The sequence below is a fragment of the Thermobia domestica genome, chromosome 5 (assembly GCF_964235325.1).
Source record: "Thermobia domestica chromosome 5, izTheDome1.hap1.1, whole genome shotgun sequence".
Taxonomy (NCBI): Eukaryota; Metazoa; Arthropoda; class Insecta; order Zygentoma; family Lepismatidae; genus Thermobia; species Thermobia domestica.
In genome coordinates, this window is record NC_137458.1 from 319,451,429 (window position 1) to 319,466,670 (window position 15,242).

The 15,242-nt window shown below is 36.4% G+C and overlaps 1 protein-coding gene across 11 annotated transcripts in view; it reads left to right on the top strand.

Moving 5' to 3' along the window:
- Nucleotides 1-385: 385 nt before the first annotated feature.
- lark (RNA-binding protein lark) overlaps nucleotides 386-15,242 on the top strand; it is a 58,439-nt gene continuing 43,582 nt past the window's right edge. For 5 of the 11 annotated variants that reach the window (XM_081760518.1, XM_081760519.1, XM_081760517.1 and 2 more), the window contains exons 1-5: nucleotides 474-613; nucleotides 6,186-6,359; nucleotides 8,497-8,733; nucleotides 10,977-11,119; nucleotides 13,317-13,367. In XM_081760518.1, the coding sequence (XP_081616644.1) occupies nucleotides 6,216-6,359; nucleotides 8,497-8,733; nucleotides 10,977-11,119; nucleotides 13,317-13,367 (575 nt within the window). In that variant the 5' untranslated portion in view covers nucleotides 474-613; nucleotides 6,186-6,215. Of the gene's footprint in view, nucleotides 614-824; nucleotides 1,037-6,185; nucleotides 6,360-8,496; nucleotides 8,734-10,976; nucleotides 11,120-13,316; nucleotides 13,368-15,242 lie in introns of those variants that run through there. The other 6 variants (XM_081760513.1, XM_081760522.1, XM_081760524.1 and 3 more) reach the window with 4 other exon arrangements.

The window sequence follows — 15,242 nt, forward strand, 5'->3', positions numbered from 1 at the left end:
ATCAAAAACAACTCATATACCCATATTGGTGTCGAATTCATATTTTTCGGGGTCGCTGACATGATTAGTGATACTTTCGATCTCGTTTACATTCAAATTCAGTCTCGCATCTTGGGGGAGGGATATTATATATATATATATATATATATATATATATATATATATATATATATATATATATATATATATATATATATATATATATATATATATATATAATGATCAAAATGACTGTTATTAGTTTCGAATCCATAGTTTTCGGGGTCGCTGAGATGAACAGTGATCTTTCTGATGCCGTCTAAATCGAAACCACTAAAAACGAAAACAGCATATTTCATGGATACCAAACACATGAGATACGGAGATGTACGTACATTTAAATTTTCATTTTAATCCAGCGAAGCGGGTAATCAATGCTAGTTGGTTAATAAAATCACCATTTGATTTCTGTAATTTTGAGTAGACGATACTGGTACTACTGTTGCAACTCATCTTTTGGGGTGGGTCAAGAAGGAAAAGTGCATTATTCAGGTGAGTCAGTATAATTTTACTCTTCGATCACGAAAATTATTAAATTCGGTATAAAAAATATTTTGTAAAAGTACTTTGAAGCGTAAGTTTGAATTGAAATACATTTTTGAGAGTATTACGAAATGAACTTTATCTCTACATGCGTTTAGTTGAGTAATCCTACACGAAGCATGGAATACCGTATGTTACAATTAGAAATTCTTAGAAAAGAATGTTTTATGAATTTATTTGAAATTCAATATCTCTGTGGGGTATTGGTGAAGGATATATTTGGTTTTCTATTGCTTTTTTATCAGGTAAAGGAAATGAAGAGGTAAGTATTTTGTAAGAGTAATGTATTGGACTTACGGTAAGAGTACCACATGTCTTGAACCCGTCATCTGTCGGCGGCACGTTGTACTTCACTCGGAAGCCGCCATATCGGTAAGTGACAGTGGTGTTTGATTTTGAGTAGTTATAGTACAAATTATAGTATAACTTTGTGTAATTTAGCCGTAAAATATAGGTAAAGTTGTAGTATAGTTATTGTAGATTATTTCCTATTTTTAATAAGAACCAAAATGAAGTCGGAGCTATGAAGTGTATGTATTGCGTAAGTACCGGTGGTAATCTAAGACAGCGGTCTCGGGCAAATTGGAAAGTAATGATTATCTGATTAAATATTTTGTTGGAAGCTATATTTTCCTAAGTATCTTTTTCGTAAATTAGTTTTAGGTGCTTGTGTGTGTATTTATTTCGGATAAGGAAAAAAAATCGTGGGGTGAGTTTTTAATCAAATGTGTTCCTCCATTACGTGTCGTTTTTCCTCGTGTGCGTGGACAAAAGGAAGTGAGTTTATAGTTGTAAAAAAAAAAAAAAAAAAAAAGTTTGATCTATACACTTCCAAGAGCTATTTTTGATGTTTGCATACTCTGTTGGTAATAAGTGTGGCTTTGTGACAAGTGAAGGGAAGTATGATTTAAAAGGGTTTTAACGAGTTTAGCGTCATGTAGCATTGATTGTATGTTTAACATGAAGACCGGCATGGTTCATATTCGTATATTTTAATGCGAAACTCAGTTTTATAAAATCACAGTTCTTTCATTTTAACCATGTATACTACCTGTATAAGATCAATATGTTCGTGACGTGAATGTGTTTAGTTTTAATGTAAGGATTTCGGGAATTAGATTCTTTGCGTGGCAAATTAGTAAAAAAGTGCCGTAATTTTACCCTTGGATATTTTGTACCGTATTAATTTGATAACATTTTTTATTAAAAGTCAGTATGTATTACTATAGCGATGTTCGTGAAAAGAAAGGTGGTGGTTCAACTATTAGCACGTGCGCAAGGCTTCCCGGTTTAATTTTTTAAATGGGCAATTGTGGATTTTTTTTTTTTTTTTCTGGTTCAGCATCTCACGTTTATACCCTTTCAGGTTAAAGGAAGCTCATTAGTGAAAGTCGATAATTGAAATTCTTGCTAAATTTTACAGTACACGCCCCAACTACCCATCAATAAATAGGGCCATCAATAAAAATACTATAGAGTAGGATAGGGTTTTGTTTGCTGAGGCAAGTTTACACAGTTTCGTTAAAATTAATCAGGCATATTTTCTCGTGTCTGCGTAATATACAAACTGGAGAGACCATTGTCAAGTTCATATAGCTTTGTCCTCCCAACAGTAACCTGAACTTATGTACACATGCCCTAGCAGTCCGCTACATCAGCGAGGCGAGCATAAAGAAAATTGTGCCTGTTGAAATGTAAATTTGTTTGGGATCGAGTGAACTGTTGACATCTTACAGCGTAAGAAAGGGAGGAAACTTCCGATAGGCTGGTAGATGCTTTTTCTGAAGGGCGGTGAGGGAAGGTTCTGGAACAAGGGTCCTTTATAGGTTAGTTGCTAGGTTAGTTTCATTCTGTACCAGGGTTTAGTATGTATTACCAGGGTTCATAGCGAGTTTTTTAACTAAGTTACATTTTCCAAGTTGTTCACTAAAAGCTACTTTTTTTGGGAGGTAAAGTGAATCTTTCTTATGATTTGTTTTGCGTTGACAGTTTTCTAAAGAAATAAATGGAAGAAGGCAGAATCTTGTTACTCATTACTCTTCTGGAAGTTTCAGTACTTGCTGCCACATGTGAAAGTCAGCTTTATTCTCACTTCAGCTTTTATTCTTTCTAAAGCACAGTGGATGGTTGATGGATGATTAAGATCTGTAGGTGGGGTTGAGAACGCTTCTGTCTATTCTTTCTTTTGTCATAGTATTTGTTTTCTCTCAAAATGCCCCATTCAATGTTGAGTGTGTTTGTGTGGTTCATGTTCATTTTGTGCTTCTTGCATGCTCTTAAAGAGTAGGTGATGAATTTGAATATTTCATGGCTTTGAGAACTCACAATGCTAAGTTAAATATAATGTCTGGGGTGAAGAAATTCGGAAATAGGCTAGAACTGGTTCCACTTAGAAGCTTCGTACATCTGCTTAGCGTAACTACAAAGCAAACTTAGAAAACCTAAGAAAGGAGGAAGCTCAAAAAGAAGTAAAGAAAAGATGAAACAAAACAGAGGTGATTGAGAAATTAAGATAAAAAGGGGCATGATGGGATTTTGGTCATTTTTAAACTATTTACAAGAGACCAGACCACTAGGAGCCCTGTAATACATATGGTATTGCCGAGCGAGCACTAGGGAGTGAAGGCGGGTCTTTAGCCTGGCAGGGCAAGTAGTTTTGTCTTCATTACAGCTCAATGGGGAGGGAGTACCTATGTTCTAGAACTGCCGTGAGGCGAGCATACTTATTTTTCCTGCATTGGGCGGATTTGTGTGAACTGTATATATTTCGCGACTTCTCATGTGTAATTGTTTTCCTCGTGTAGAGTACTTTGAGATTCATTCATGCTTTCATTGAGAACAGATGGGGTTTACTAATTTTTGCATGGTTTCTGAAGCAAATAGAAACAGGTACAGGGTAGATACCATTTGAGTTTGATTCGTTTCCCGCACGATTCATTGAATGTCTTCCGAACTTCATGTCACAGAGGAAAAAACAGGACTGAGGTATAACGTAAACATGCCTACGCGATTTAGCAGGGATCACAGTAATCGAGCACCAGATGGCTCTGGCAGTCTCATTTACATGATTAAATGTTACAAGAAGTTTAATATTTCAGCGCTCAATCGCAGAGCTTTTCTGCATAGCTACTTTATTTCCTCGTAAGAAGAATAAACAAATGTTAAACCGAAATTCGTGAAATATTGAATCATTTCAAAAGACCGCCTGAACCATCTGGTGCTCGGTTGCTGTGATCCACGCAGTAAATCTCGTTCACGTTTCGACGTTTACGTTACATCTGTCTTGTACTTTGTGTTCATGTACTTTCTTACGTATTCTGCGAGAATATTGATTTCGTTCACTCAAAATAGTTCGGTAATTGAAACTTCTTAGTGCTATTTTTTTCCTTGAATAGCATTGTAGAAGTTGTATTTTTCTTTGAGGATATCATAACTTTTGTCATCTTGTTTGATCTCGATGCTGGCAGAGACATACGTACTGTTGTTAATCTATGAATTTAACTAAACATGAAAGTGTTTCTCCATTTTATATTACACTTTTAATGCGAATCTCAATTGTATACATTTCATGGGATGAACATTAGTTACACAGGAAAGATTGTTTTTAGTCTGTTTAGTTGGTACTAGTGTTCTGTGCGCTACATTTTGCAAGACTTAACAGTAAAATACTTTCCATGAAAAGACATGTTTATCGCCCCCAGAAATGTGTTCCTTATGGAATTAAGTACAAAGTGATAAAATTGTATTTTGATTTACAAATGTAGCGTTATTAATGTAAAATCGGAGTATGTTTAGTACAAGGGGTCCGGAAGCACACACACACACACACAAAAAAAAAAAAAAAAAAGAGAAATGAGTGATACAAGTACTTAGGCGTACCATAACGTAACCTAATATTAGTAGAAATAAGCGAAGTTCTATCATTTTTTGTAAAATTATGCGGGGCCCTTATGCTAATATAACGTAAACTAACCTAACCTACCCTACCATAAACTGACCGAATATGAGCAGAGATTAACAATTTATAGAGAAGAGCTGGACCCCTTCTGTTAATCATACGCCGTAAAATCATTAAAAGTGCTTTGCGACGGATGAATTTTGTATATAATAACATTATTAGATGCTGTTTTTCCAGCGGCGGTGTATTTCTGCACGGTGTACAGAAGCTGTATTTTATGTTTACAAGTGGAGCGTTACTATTATGAAACCATGACAAGTGCTGCTGAAACTCGTGTCATTGCCAAACCTACATCCTTTCACTACCCTTGCTTATGCATGTACCTACTGTCGCTGCCTCCTTCCGGACGCCTTCCCGCGCTACTTCGCCCTACCCTTATTTGGTTAGATAGCATTCTTGCTTTTTAGTAGCCACCTGGTACAAGTTGTTGCAGTGTAGTATTTTTGGCACACATCCGTAAACGTATTTATACGCAAATCATATAAAAATTGTAATTTTTCAGTATTTCTGTTGGCCCCTTGAATTTTATCCATGCGAACTGAAATATCACCCACCACAAGTCTTTTAGAGAACAGTGAAGGAACTATGGAAAGACTTGTCTTTTCGCAACAGATATTTCGAGTGTTTCACCAAGAATAAAGCTGTACGGTTTAGTTGAAGGGGTCCAGCCTTATTTTCGAAAAAAATAATAGAATTTTACTTATTTCTGTTATTTGGTTAGGTTACGATGTTAGAATTAAATATTCATATTTCCTTAACGCGCGCTCGCAGTAAGTACGTAGTCGCTACAGCATTTTTTCATTTCTCATATCTGCAAGTAGTAAGATTCCATTCTTAAACGATACAGGAATAAATTCCGTGAACTTCTCTGCTGTGAATCTTTTTACGTACTTCTGGGCCCCTTGAACTAAACATAGCTATTTATTATTTTTACAAACCTTCTGTACCTGTTATTCGTGTATTTGGCTGGCAACACAGAATATGATCCAGGTATTCGAGAAATCCGTATTGTGTTTAACTGTTAGTAACGAGTTTTCACTTGTCTGAAATGTAAGATTCCGAAGATAATCATCCATGTGGTGGCTATGTTAAAGTCTACAAGCATTTTATCGGGATGAGAGGTGCTTAATGTCCATTGTTTACTTTGTATTTTAATTTTCATCTAAAATTTGACTGTTCATTTTTATGTTGCTAGCTAACCGAAGGATTTTATATATATAATAGTGCCTGCAGTTTTATGCTAAGACAATCGCAAGTTGTAAGATGACAAGGGACAGAAACATCAAGATAATGGCATACTTAGGTTTCAGTTGACGGTAATGACACTAGTGAGTTAAACACTTCTGTAGAATCAAGTTTTACTCATTTATTTTTGAAAATTTCTGTGACTAACAGAATTGCGATTTTTTTATTACTCCAGACATCGCCTGCTATATATATATATATATATATATATATATATATATATATATAAGATTGGGACTCTAAGCCTGTTGTCAACATAGTACAGTTAAGATTGAATGCTCAGTTTGTAGTTGTCAAACACGTTAATTATATTTTCATGTAGCGGTTTGAGTTGCTATTATAGTGTTGCGCGTACATTTGAAGCGCGTTGAATATGTCTAATCAAATGATTCCATTTCAGGATTTTGAGACTTGACAAACCAATACCAAGATGCCTGGCGCTAACAGTGTTGGTACTTTTAAAATATTTGTGGGCAACCTGACAGAGAGCACAAATGCATCGGATGTGAAGCCTTTGTTCGAGAAGTATGGCAAAGTAGTAGAGTGTGATGTTGTGAAGAACTATGGTTTTGTGGTAAGTGCTTGCTACGTAATATCTAACAAAGTTTTATATGATGCATACCAGACATCCAGGAAACGGTAAGCTAACATCGTAGGTGCATAGATTGATAAACTACCTGCCCAACCGACAGTGTATTGAAGAAATTTGTCGTTGAACGAATCTTGTCGATTGTTTCTAATTGCTCCAACTACAAAAATTCTTCAATATGCATTAATTAGCTTATCTTTGTATCTCGTAAAATGCATTAATCCTTCTATCGGATCTCGCTGGAGGCACTTGATCGGAAAGATGTAAAAGCTTTTTTAGGCTAGCATTCCTGAGATTTTCCTCACGGCAACAAAGAATATACCACAGTGGTTTATAACTAGAAAGGTAGAAACCTGTATTCAAAACTAGGAAGGTAGAAATAATTTCCCTTTCAGCGTTATTCGAGAACAAAAACGCGTTGTAAAATATAGCGGAAAGCTAATTGTAATGAATTCAGCATCCCGAGAACGTACTTACAGAAAAAGGACTTGTTTCAAACTTACGAGTAAAATCTTTGTCTCCTAAAGGAACAAGAAAATGCTAGAAGCGGCGCGTATTGAAATTAGCCTTCCAGGACGTATAAAACATCCGCAGATGCAACTAGTACTTGGCACCAACTCTCAAACTAAGTTCGTTGTTGGTATGATTTTTCTGGCTGGCCCCTAGTATATAAAGATTCTACCTGCATCCTTGGGTAATGCGCAAAGATTTTCTTACTGCGCGAGAGTCAGAACATACGTATATGTAGTGTAAGGTAGTGATTGGTTTGGTTTAAAGAAGTGAATAGTATCTAGAATTCAAATTTGTCAAATGTTAATTCCAGGTTTGGCTTGTTTAAACAAAAACACAAGGTCGAAAATATTGAATCGCAATATAGGCACAGGTTAATGTGCACGGCTGTCGAAATAGCTATGGAATTACCAAATAGTTACATTGATAGCTAAGGAACTCTCCTAAATTTATTTATTTTTTGGTCTAAAAGAAGTTTTTTTTTTTTTTTTTTTTTTTTTTTTTAACTAAACTAAGTTCTCTACATTTGCTAATGTAGCTATGGGGTGGTTCGAATTTTCTAGTCTAAAGAACCCAGTGTTTTTTGTTGGATAAAACAAATAATGAAACCAAAGATATCAAATTCCAAAATTATACTTCAAAGCTTGAATTTCGAATAGTATCCTTAATGTGATTATAATCAGTTTCTTTAATTGTATTTCTCAGTACACGCCTAGTTACAGGATTTGCTTTCAGGTATGCATTTTTCAAAAGGAAAATTCTAGTTAGAATTGAATAAGACTGGAAAAAGAATGTTTTGAAATCATGCTTAACAAACTTAGTTCAATCAAACTCTGTAACTACGTTCAACTGTAATCTGGGAGGCCAGGCAATGAGATTGCCTTTATGTAATAAATACTTGGATATTAGTGCAAATGCATTTCTCCATGTCAGCTATTTAGATTGAAGATAGTTTACTTTAAAACTGATTTTTTCAACTATTTGGATAATTACACACGTACAATCGAGAGTTGTATTAAGAATGAAACTAAATTTTATAATTACGGATTGCACAAGTCATTTTAATGTTTTAATATAATTTGAATCGCTATTTCCCTTTAATATGTAGTTACGAAATTTAACTGACATAGTACCGTTAATAAAACTTAATTGGGTTGGGAAGACTGTTAACTAGTGGTATTGCGGAGTATGTCAATATTGTTCCCTGTTATTTGCTTGCATCGTACCAAATTTGTATTTCCAGTGGCGTATCAAGATGATTGCTCCTATGATCCCGTCGCTATCTGGTGTACGATGTTACGTGCAATACCAAGAATCATGTTAGGCATGAGTTAAGCAAGTTGGAAAGTGCATTATTAGTTCCTCGTAATAAAGGTGGAAAGCAGTTTGACTACGAGCTTTGACAATTGCGGTGTTTTTGTTTTGTTTAAATAAGCAGATCGTGAAAACTTTAAGAATGTTTGTGGAACTGCAAATCTTGCTCCTTGGGGAAAGCAGGGGTTTGCCTTTGAAAGAAGAGAAAAAGCAGTATTGAGGATATAGTATAATACGCGTAAATAAAAATTATACGTGTTAACTGCTTCTGATTTGTATTATTTATTTTTCTTTCCAGCATATGGAAGATGAACCTTCTGGTCGGGATGCCATTCAGAACCTGAATGGTTACTTAGTGAATGGCCAACCAATGAAGGTTGAAGAAGCGACAAGTAGGAAGGGACCACAAACACCAACCACAAAAATATTCGTCGGCAATTTGTCCGACAAAACTAAGGCTGATGAAATTCGCAAACTATTTGCAAAGTTCGGAACAGTTGTTGAGTGCGACATAGTGAGAAACTATGGATTTGTGGTGAGTATTTCACTGATAAGACGTGGTATTTGTATGTAAAACTTGTAAGCTAGTAGTTTGCTGTAATTACCTGTAGTAAACTTTATAGATATCATACTAAATAGCTATCATGTAATAGTTTGTCTTGTGGCCACCAGGAGTGAGCTGTCATAACTCACCAACTTGTAGGAGAGTTCGGAGCATACAGCTTCTAGTGTCTGTTGACAAGGTTAGTGTTGCCAGCTAATTTGTATGGTAACACATTTTGTACGTTGCAAGTTTTTAATTTTATGTGTAGTCATCGTACACGTCTTAACTGGAACGTACCTAGTCGAATGGTGTGACGCGAATGAGTCCAGTTTGTTAGGGAATGAGTGTTTCTATATCATTATATTGACTACTATTGTTTCGATCAGTCCTAATTTTCCCATTTGCTGTACAGTTCCCTCATAGGTATAGGTTAACGTATAAGTCTGCTTGGGAGACTTGGGTTAGTCCGAGTGGGAATTCGTGATTCAGATCCCACGTTTAGCTTCTGGTCTCATGGGTGCTGAAGGGTACGTTTAACTCTAAATGGTCAACTAGCCCTTTACCATACAAAGCATAAATGACATATTTAGTAAAGAAATAGTCAAAATAGCAGTCACTAAACCATTCTTTCAATGTAAATACTTTTTCAGAAGACTATGATCTGCGATAAGTGTAACATGGTATTAGATTCATAGTGAAGTCATTCTTTCCAAAGTGTTGTGTAGAGATATGATTGAATTGACTCAAGCTCAGTTGACTGTAATTTTGAACTAAGAAAGTGCAGAAATGAGAAAAAAAAAAAAAAAAAAAAAATTGCAGGGTGCCTCAAAATTCGAATACTTTTGAATCTTACTCGATTCTGCTAACTCGCAGTATAGTATTAAAAAGTGTCGCATAAGTTATACAATGTAAAGGTTTGTGATTTGAACTAAATATCTAGACCACCATGGTGATGCTTGATACAATTTTACCTGTGGGTAACTACAGACTGTTTCAAAGAATGTGTAGCCATCAACCATTTTTTTTTTTTTTTTTTTTCCAAAAACTTGGAGAAAGGGTTGAGTTTCGATTAAAATGATAGTGTTTATTCAGCATATTGGAGTACATGTGTTATTTCACAGATACTTTATGCAGTCTTGAAATCAACCTTGGTTTTGAAAGTTACGTGAAGTGGTGTCCATTTCTCACCATGCATTCAGATTTCCTGCCGGAGTTGTCAGAAACATGCCTCAGCATTCGAGTGTATATTCGTCCAGTGTGCTTAATTTGTTTACAGCCTCAATTTAAGGCTCCCTCACAAAAGAAATTCCGACGAAATCTGGGAAAACTAGCGGGTCAAGCAGTGTTACAATTACGAGAAATTAGGAGAGCGGAACCTTCTTGCTAGAATCACATTTCGATTGCGAATTTGTCTTCGAATTCCAGAAAATTTTCCAGCATTGACAGCTAATGCTGTTGTCACCGTAACTGCTTTCTTTGTATTGTTAAAGAAGTGGACGTTTCTAGGGTTAGGACAAACCAATAGCGGAATTTGTTCACATACGCAGTTAAATGGGAATAGATATCACTTGGATGATGTAATGTACAGAACGCAAGATTGTTTTAAAGGTTTTCATGTATGGCTGTTCACTGACATGTACGCAAACATGTTGAAAGTATAAATGTACCGTTGTTCCCCAATGAGTACATTAAAATTTTGTATATTGCTCTACAGCTAATAGTTCCCGTAAAGGTTTTGTAATTATTGATTCCATAATATGAACTTATTTCGAATGTAAATCTTGTTTATTCATAGCTCTAACCATTGAGATTCAGGGCATTACATGCATGTAAAGGGACGAAAACCACAGAATAATTATGCTGAACTTTGTTCGCAGACTTAACTAGCAGCCAGTAAAAAAAAAAAAAAAAAACTCAGATACTCATACCTTTTGATAAAGCAAAGTCCTTAATGTAATTTTCCGTTACAAACTTGGACCATCGTTTGAGAGAATAGAACATTGCCTTGTAAGAGTAGCAATGGGAGATACCTTACATTCCAGTAAACTATGAAATTTTTATACTTTGACTATATGACTGACGTTTGATTTTATTTACGGGTTTATTTTTTCAGCTATAGCTTTTTTTGTCCAGTAAACAATGACATTTTTATACTTTTGATGACTATGACTTACTTTAAGTTGGTTTTAGTTACGGGTTTTTTTGCCAGCTATAGCTTTCTCGGTCTATTCCAGCACATAGAATCAAGTGCCAGTGTGAACGATGCAATTAAGGAACTGAATGGGTTTGTCGTTGACGGACAGCCAATGAAAGTCCAAGTTTCAACAAGCAAAGTCAGACAGAGGCCTGGTATGGGTGACCCAGAGCAATGTTACAGGTAAGTTTCTGTGAACAGGTAAAATTAGTACAGGGAAAGCACTCAATATTGCAATGAAATGTTGGTTGGTCATTACAAGGTCCATTGGAAAAAAAATAACGATATATAGGAATAAACAGGATTGTCAACTTTTTTAGCTGTAGTGTTAATAGTGCAGTAAGTTGACAATTTAAGAATTCTACATTGAAAGCATGAACTGAATAAATAGAGCGTAATACAGCGTGATTCAAAATGATGTGAACGATAGGGAAACGTTCTATAAGTGATAATACTCTTAACAATAAAATCTCGATGGACATAGTTTCAATATTATCTTAAAGTTTTGTTTGCAACGAGCGTAGTGTAAAATTTATCCGCTAGGTGAGTGATTAGTTCCGAGATGGCTGCCTGTGGTGCAGAGAGCATTTTGCGTTTTACAGTTTCAAGTTTGTCGGTCTGTTGTTAGTGTTGAGCGCGAGTTCCGCCCCACATTTCATAGATTCACCATCAAAGAACTCCATACGTAAGTGGTATGACAAATTCAACAGAATGAGATGCATTTGTAAAGAAAAATCGTCGATACGTCCACTTCTGAGGCAGATTGCGAAAGGGTTCGAACCAGGTTTCAACGCAGCCCGCAAGTCAACCAGGAGAGTTAGCAAAGAGCTCCAAATGCCTCAAACTACTGTTTGGCGTGTAGTGCGTACACATTTAAAGATGTATCCGTATCGAGTACAGTTGTTACAACACTTTAACACCTAATGATCACACGTGACGCAGTACTTTGTGAGTCATTTCAAGAATTGTGCAGTGTTGATTATGAATTTTTTGGGCAAACTTTGTTTCAGTGATGAGGCTACGTTCCAAGTGACAGGAAGAGTAAATAAACAATGTTCGCATTTGGGGAACTGAGAAGCCTCACCAAATCTGTGAAATTGTGCGTGATTCACCGAAGACAAATGTATTTTGTGCAATTTCATCTTCAAAACTTTATGGTTCGTACTTTGATGAAGGAACTGAGACTGGACAAACATTTCTACAAATGCTTACTGCGTGGCTTATGCCACAGCTCGAACATGACATTGCAAACTTCATCTATCAATTGGATGGAGCTCCATGTCACTTTCATCACAATGTCAGAAATTTTCTCAACAGACTTCCACACCGCTGGATTGGGCGGTCAGATAAAAATCATAATCAGCTTCTACGTTGGCCAGCCACCAAGATCACCGGATTTAACCCCCTGCGATTTTTTCTGTGGGGACATCGAAAACATTGTCTACATACCCCCCTCTACCTCAAGATGTGAATGAACTGAAAGAGCACATTACTGGTGCAGTGCAAACTATTGTTGCAAACACGTTGAAACGGGTCTGGACGGAATTGGAATACCGAATAGATGTATGCAAGGTAACAAAGAGGGGCACACATAGAAACACACACATCACACATTTGTGATGTACTATTTTCATTTTTTTATCACAAACTTGGAGAGATTTAGCTGTAAGAATTGAAGCTATTTGGATGATTAATAAAAAAAAGTTATAAAGAGTTGTAATCGTTCACATAATTTTGAATCACGCTGAATAATGCTTTATATCCATAGCAGTCTGAACTGAAGTGCTAGTTATTTTTGGAATTGATGGAAATAAAATCTCAAGTTCCTTCTACTTATTCGATTATTTGCTGACTACATAAAATTAGGAATTACCAGTTGCTGCATTTACCTGTTAAATTACGCAGTTTATTCCAAGACATTTCACTCCCTAATATTAATACTTCTGGAAATATTTCTTGTTAAATTGTCAGATTGCGGCAAATGCTCCAGCAGTTCATCCCTTTGGGAGGCAAGCACACATTGAACAAATATCTTTTGAAATTCGATTCATAATTTCGGAGTTGGAAAGGTAGTAGTTGGATAATATACACATGATACGGAAATGAACAATCGCATTTGTATTGAACCGTTGATGGATAGCATTCGCTGGTAGTCTTTATTTAGCGGTAATAACTTTATAAACGTGCGATAAATAACGCATGGACACAAAAAAGTGGGAATGTTATTCAGAATCATAACTCATGAGCGAAACAAATTGACATTGGTACTGACAGGTATTGAGCATAAATTACTATTCAACTAACAAAGGAGGTACTGTTGGAAATGTAAATGGTTTCTAATAGTGAAATTTTCTACTTAGCTATATTCTTTTTTTTACAGATGTGGAAGAGGTGGTCACTGGTCAAAAGAATGCCCAAAGACAATGGGAGGGTGAGTTTTCAGTGATAAGATGGATTGAATGTTTTTTGAGAAATAAGCATTGGTGATGAGTTAGAAATGTAGCAGATTCATAGTTTCTTTAAAAAATGAGAATGGGAAGACAGGACTGTTTTCCAGCGTCTTAAGGGATAGGTTGATTTGACAGGTTGCTTTCACTCAGTAGCTAGCTTAAGAGTTGTGCAAATGTTAAGGTTAGTACAAAGTTTGTGGTTGTTTGCATCGAAATGTCATTGTTTAGCAAAATTGTTGACCTCAATAAATGAAATCTCGAGGTAAGGAAATGGACCATTGGATGACTACTATGAGGGGGAGTCCGAAAATAAGGTCCGAGGCGATTGTGGAAGAAGTGGGGATGCAAGACATAAAGTAGCATGTGACATTAAAAAGCACATACTTTTATTTTTCTACAAGTACCACGTACATTGAGACATTTGTCATACCGGTCTATAAGGTTCAAAACCCTTCCCAGAACAATTCAAGGCTCTGCATACGGAAGAAGTGACTTCGAACAACTTTTGTGACTTCAGCATTTCTTCCAACCTGCCGCAGTCTTCAAAGCTAGAAACGGATGGGTACGAGATCAGGACTGTATGGCAGATGGGCAAAGCCCTCCCACCCAAGAGTTGCAATATGGTTTTGCGTTGCCGTCGCAGTGTGATATCTCGCACTCTCATCCAACAAGAGCACCAGGAATGGGGCCAGGCCGCTTGTTCCGAATCTCCTTCGATTTTGACGGTGTGACAGCACTGCGGAGCAGTGATGCTTCTAACCTCCAAAATGTTCAGCAACAACACCCGTTTGGCATCTCAAAACGCGCCTCCTCTCCATAGCTATCAGGCTTAGACTGAGGGACTTGCCTCCGCTTTGGGCAAACGCTGCGACGGTGCCAGGTGCAATATCGCGGACGAACGATACCCACTTGTCTGTGTTGTGCGTGCGACCGCGCTTTTATTTCCCCGTTGCATCGCTTTCCTGGGGAAAACTGGAGGGGGGGAAGCTGATTTTCGGACTCTCCTTCGTAGTTAATTTACTTTTTCTATAATTGAAGTAGAGTTCGTGTAATTTTTTAATGCATCTCCTAGCAATAGAAAGTGATTTTAAAGCGGAGAGTTATTTCAAGAAATGAAAAAAAAAAAAAATGTTCAAAATTGTAATTTTTCTGAATGATAGTTTGGCATTTGAAAGAACTAAAATATACCTCCATCGCGTCTTCAGTTAACTAATTTGTACTTCTGGCTTACTGAAAATCGTTGCTTAGTCTTAAATGTGTAGTAATTAAACACAAAGAACTTCTCTTTTGAAGTACAAATCAGAATTAACCTTTATTTTTTGGATGGATGTTTATACAGGAGGGATTATCATAAGTTAAGCTGAGTAGCTCGTTGGAAGTTGTAGAATTTATAATATGGAACTTAGAAGTCGTTCGATTAATGGCTTACATTTCTCATAACGTCATTTTTATTCATAGTTTTTCTGTTTTAGAAGACATTTTTCGTTTAGTAGGCAGATTGTGTACAGTTTCATGCGGTAAGCATAAGTTTTGTTACTATAAGAGTTCTTTACTCTTCCTGTTTTTTCTCGTATGTGTTCGTATGTCTACTTAACTATTAAAAGTACTATAGTATTAAGGATTTCGTGTAAGAGAAACGTGCTTTTTATATTAATCCTTAAGCAGCTTGTACGCCGATGCGTTTCGCGGCGGCGTCAGTGGTGAAATCTTCTACGGCTTGCCGGTGCTTATATTGAATTTCGAATTTCCGAAAATTTGTGTTGAACAAGCAAACTAATGCATCCGCAGGCCCTAGAATTTTTCACTGGCCAGGTACTGCGCGCACGGTCGATGCTTTTGTTTAAGATTAGCTTTAT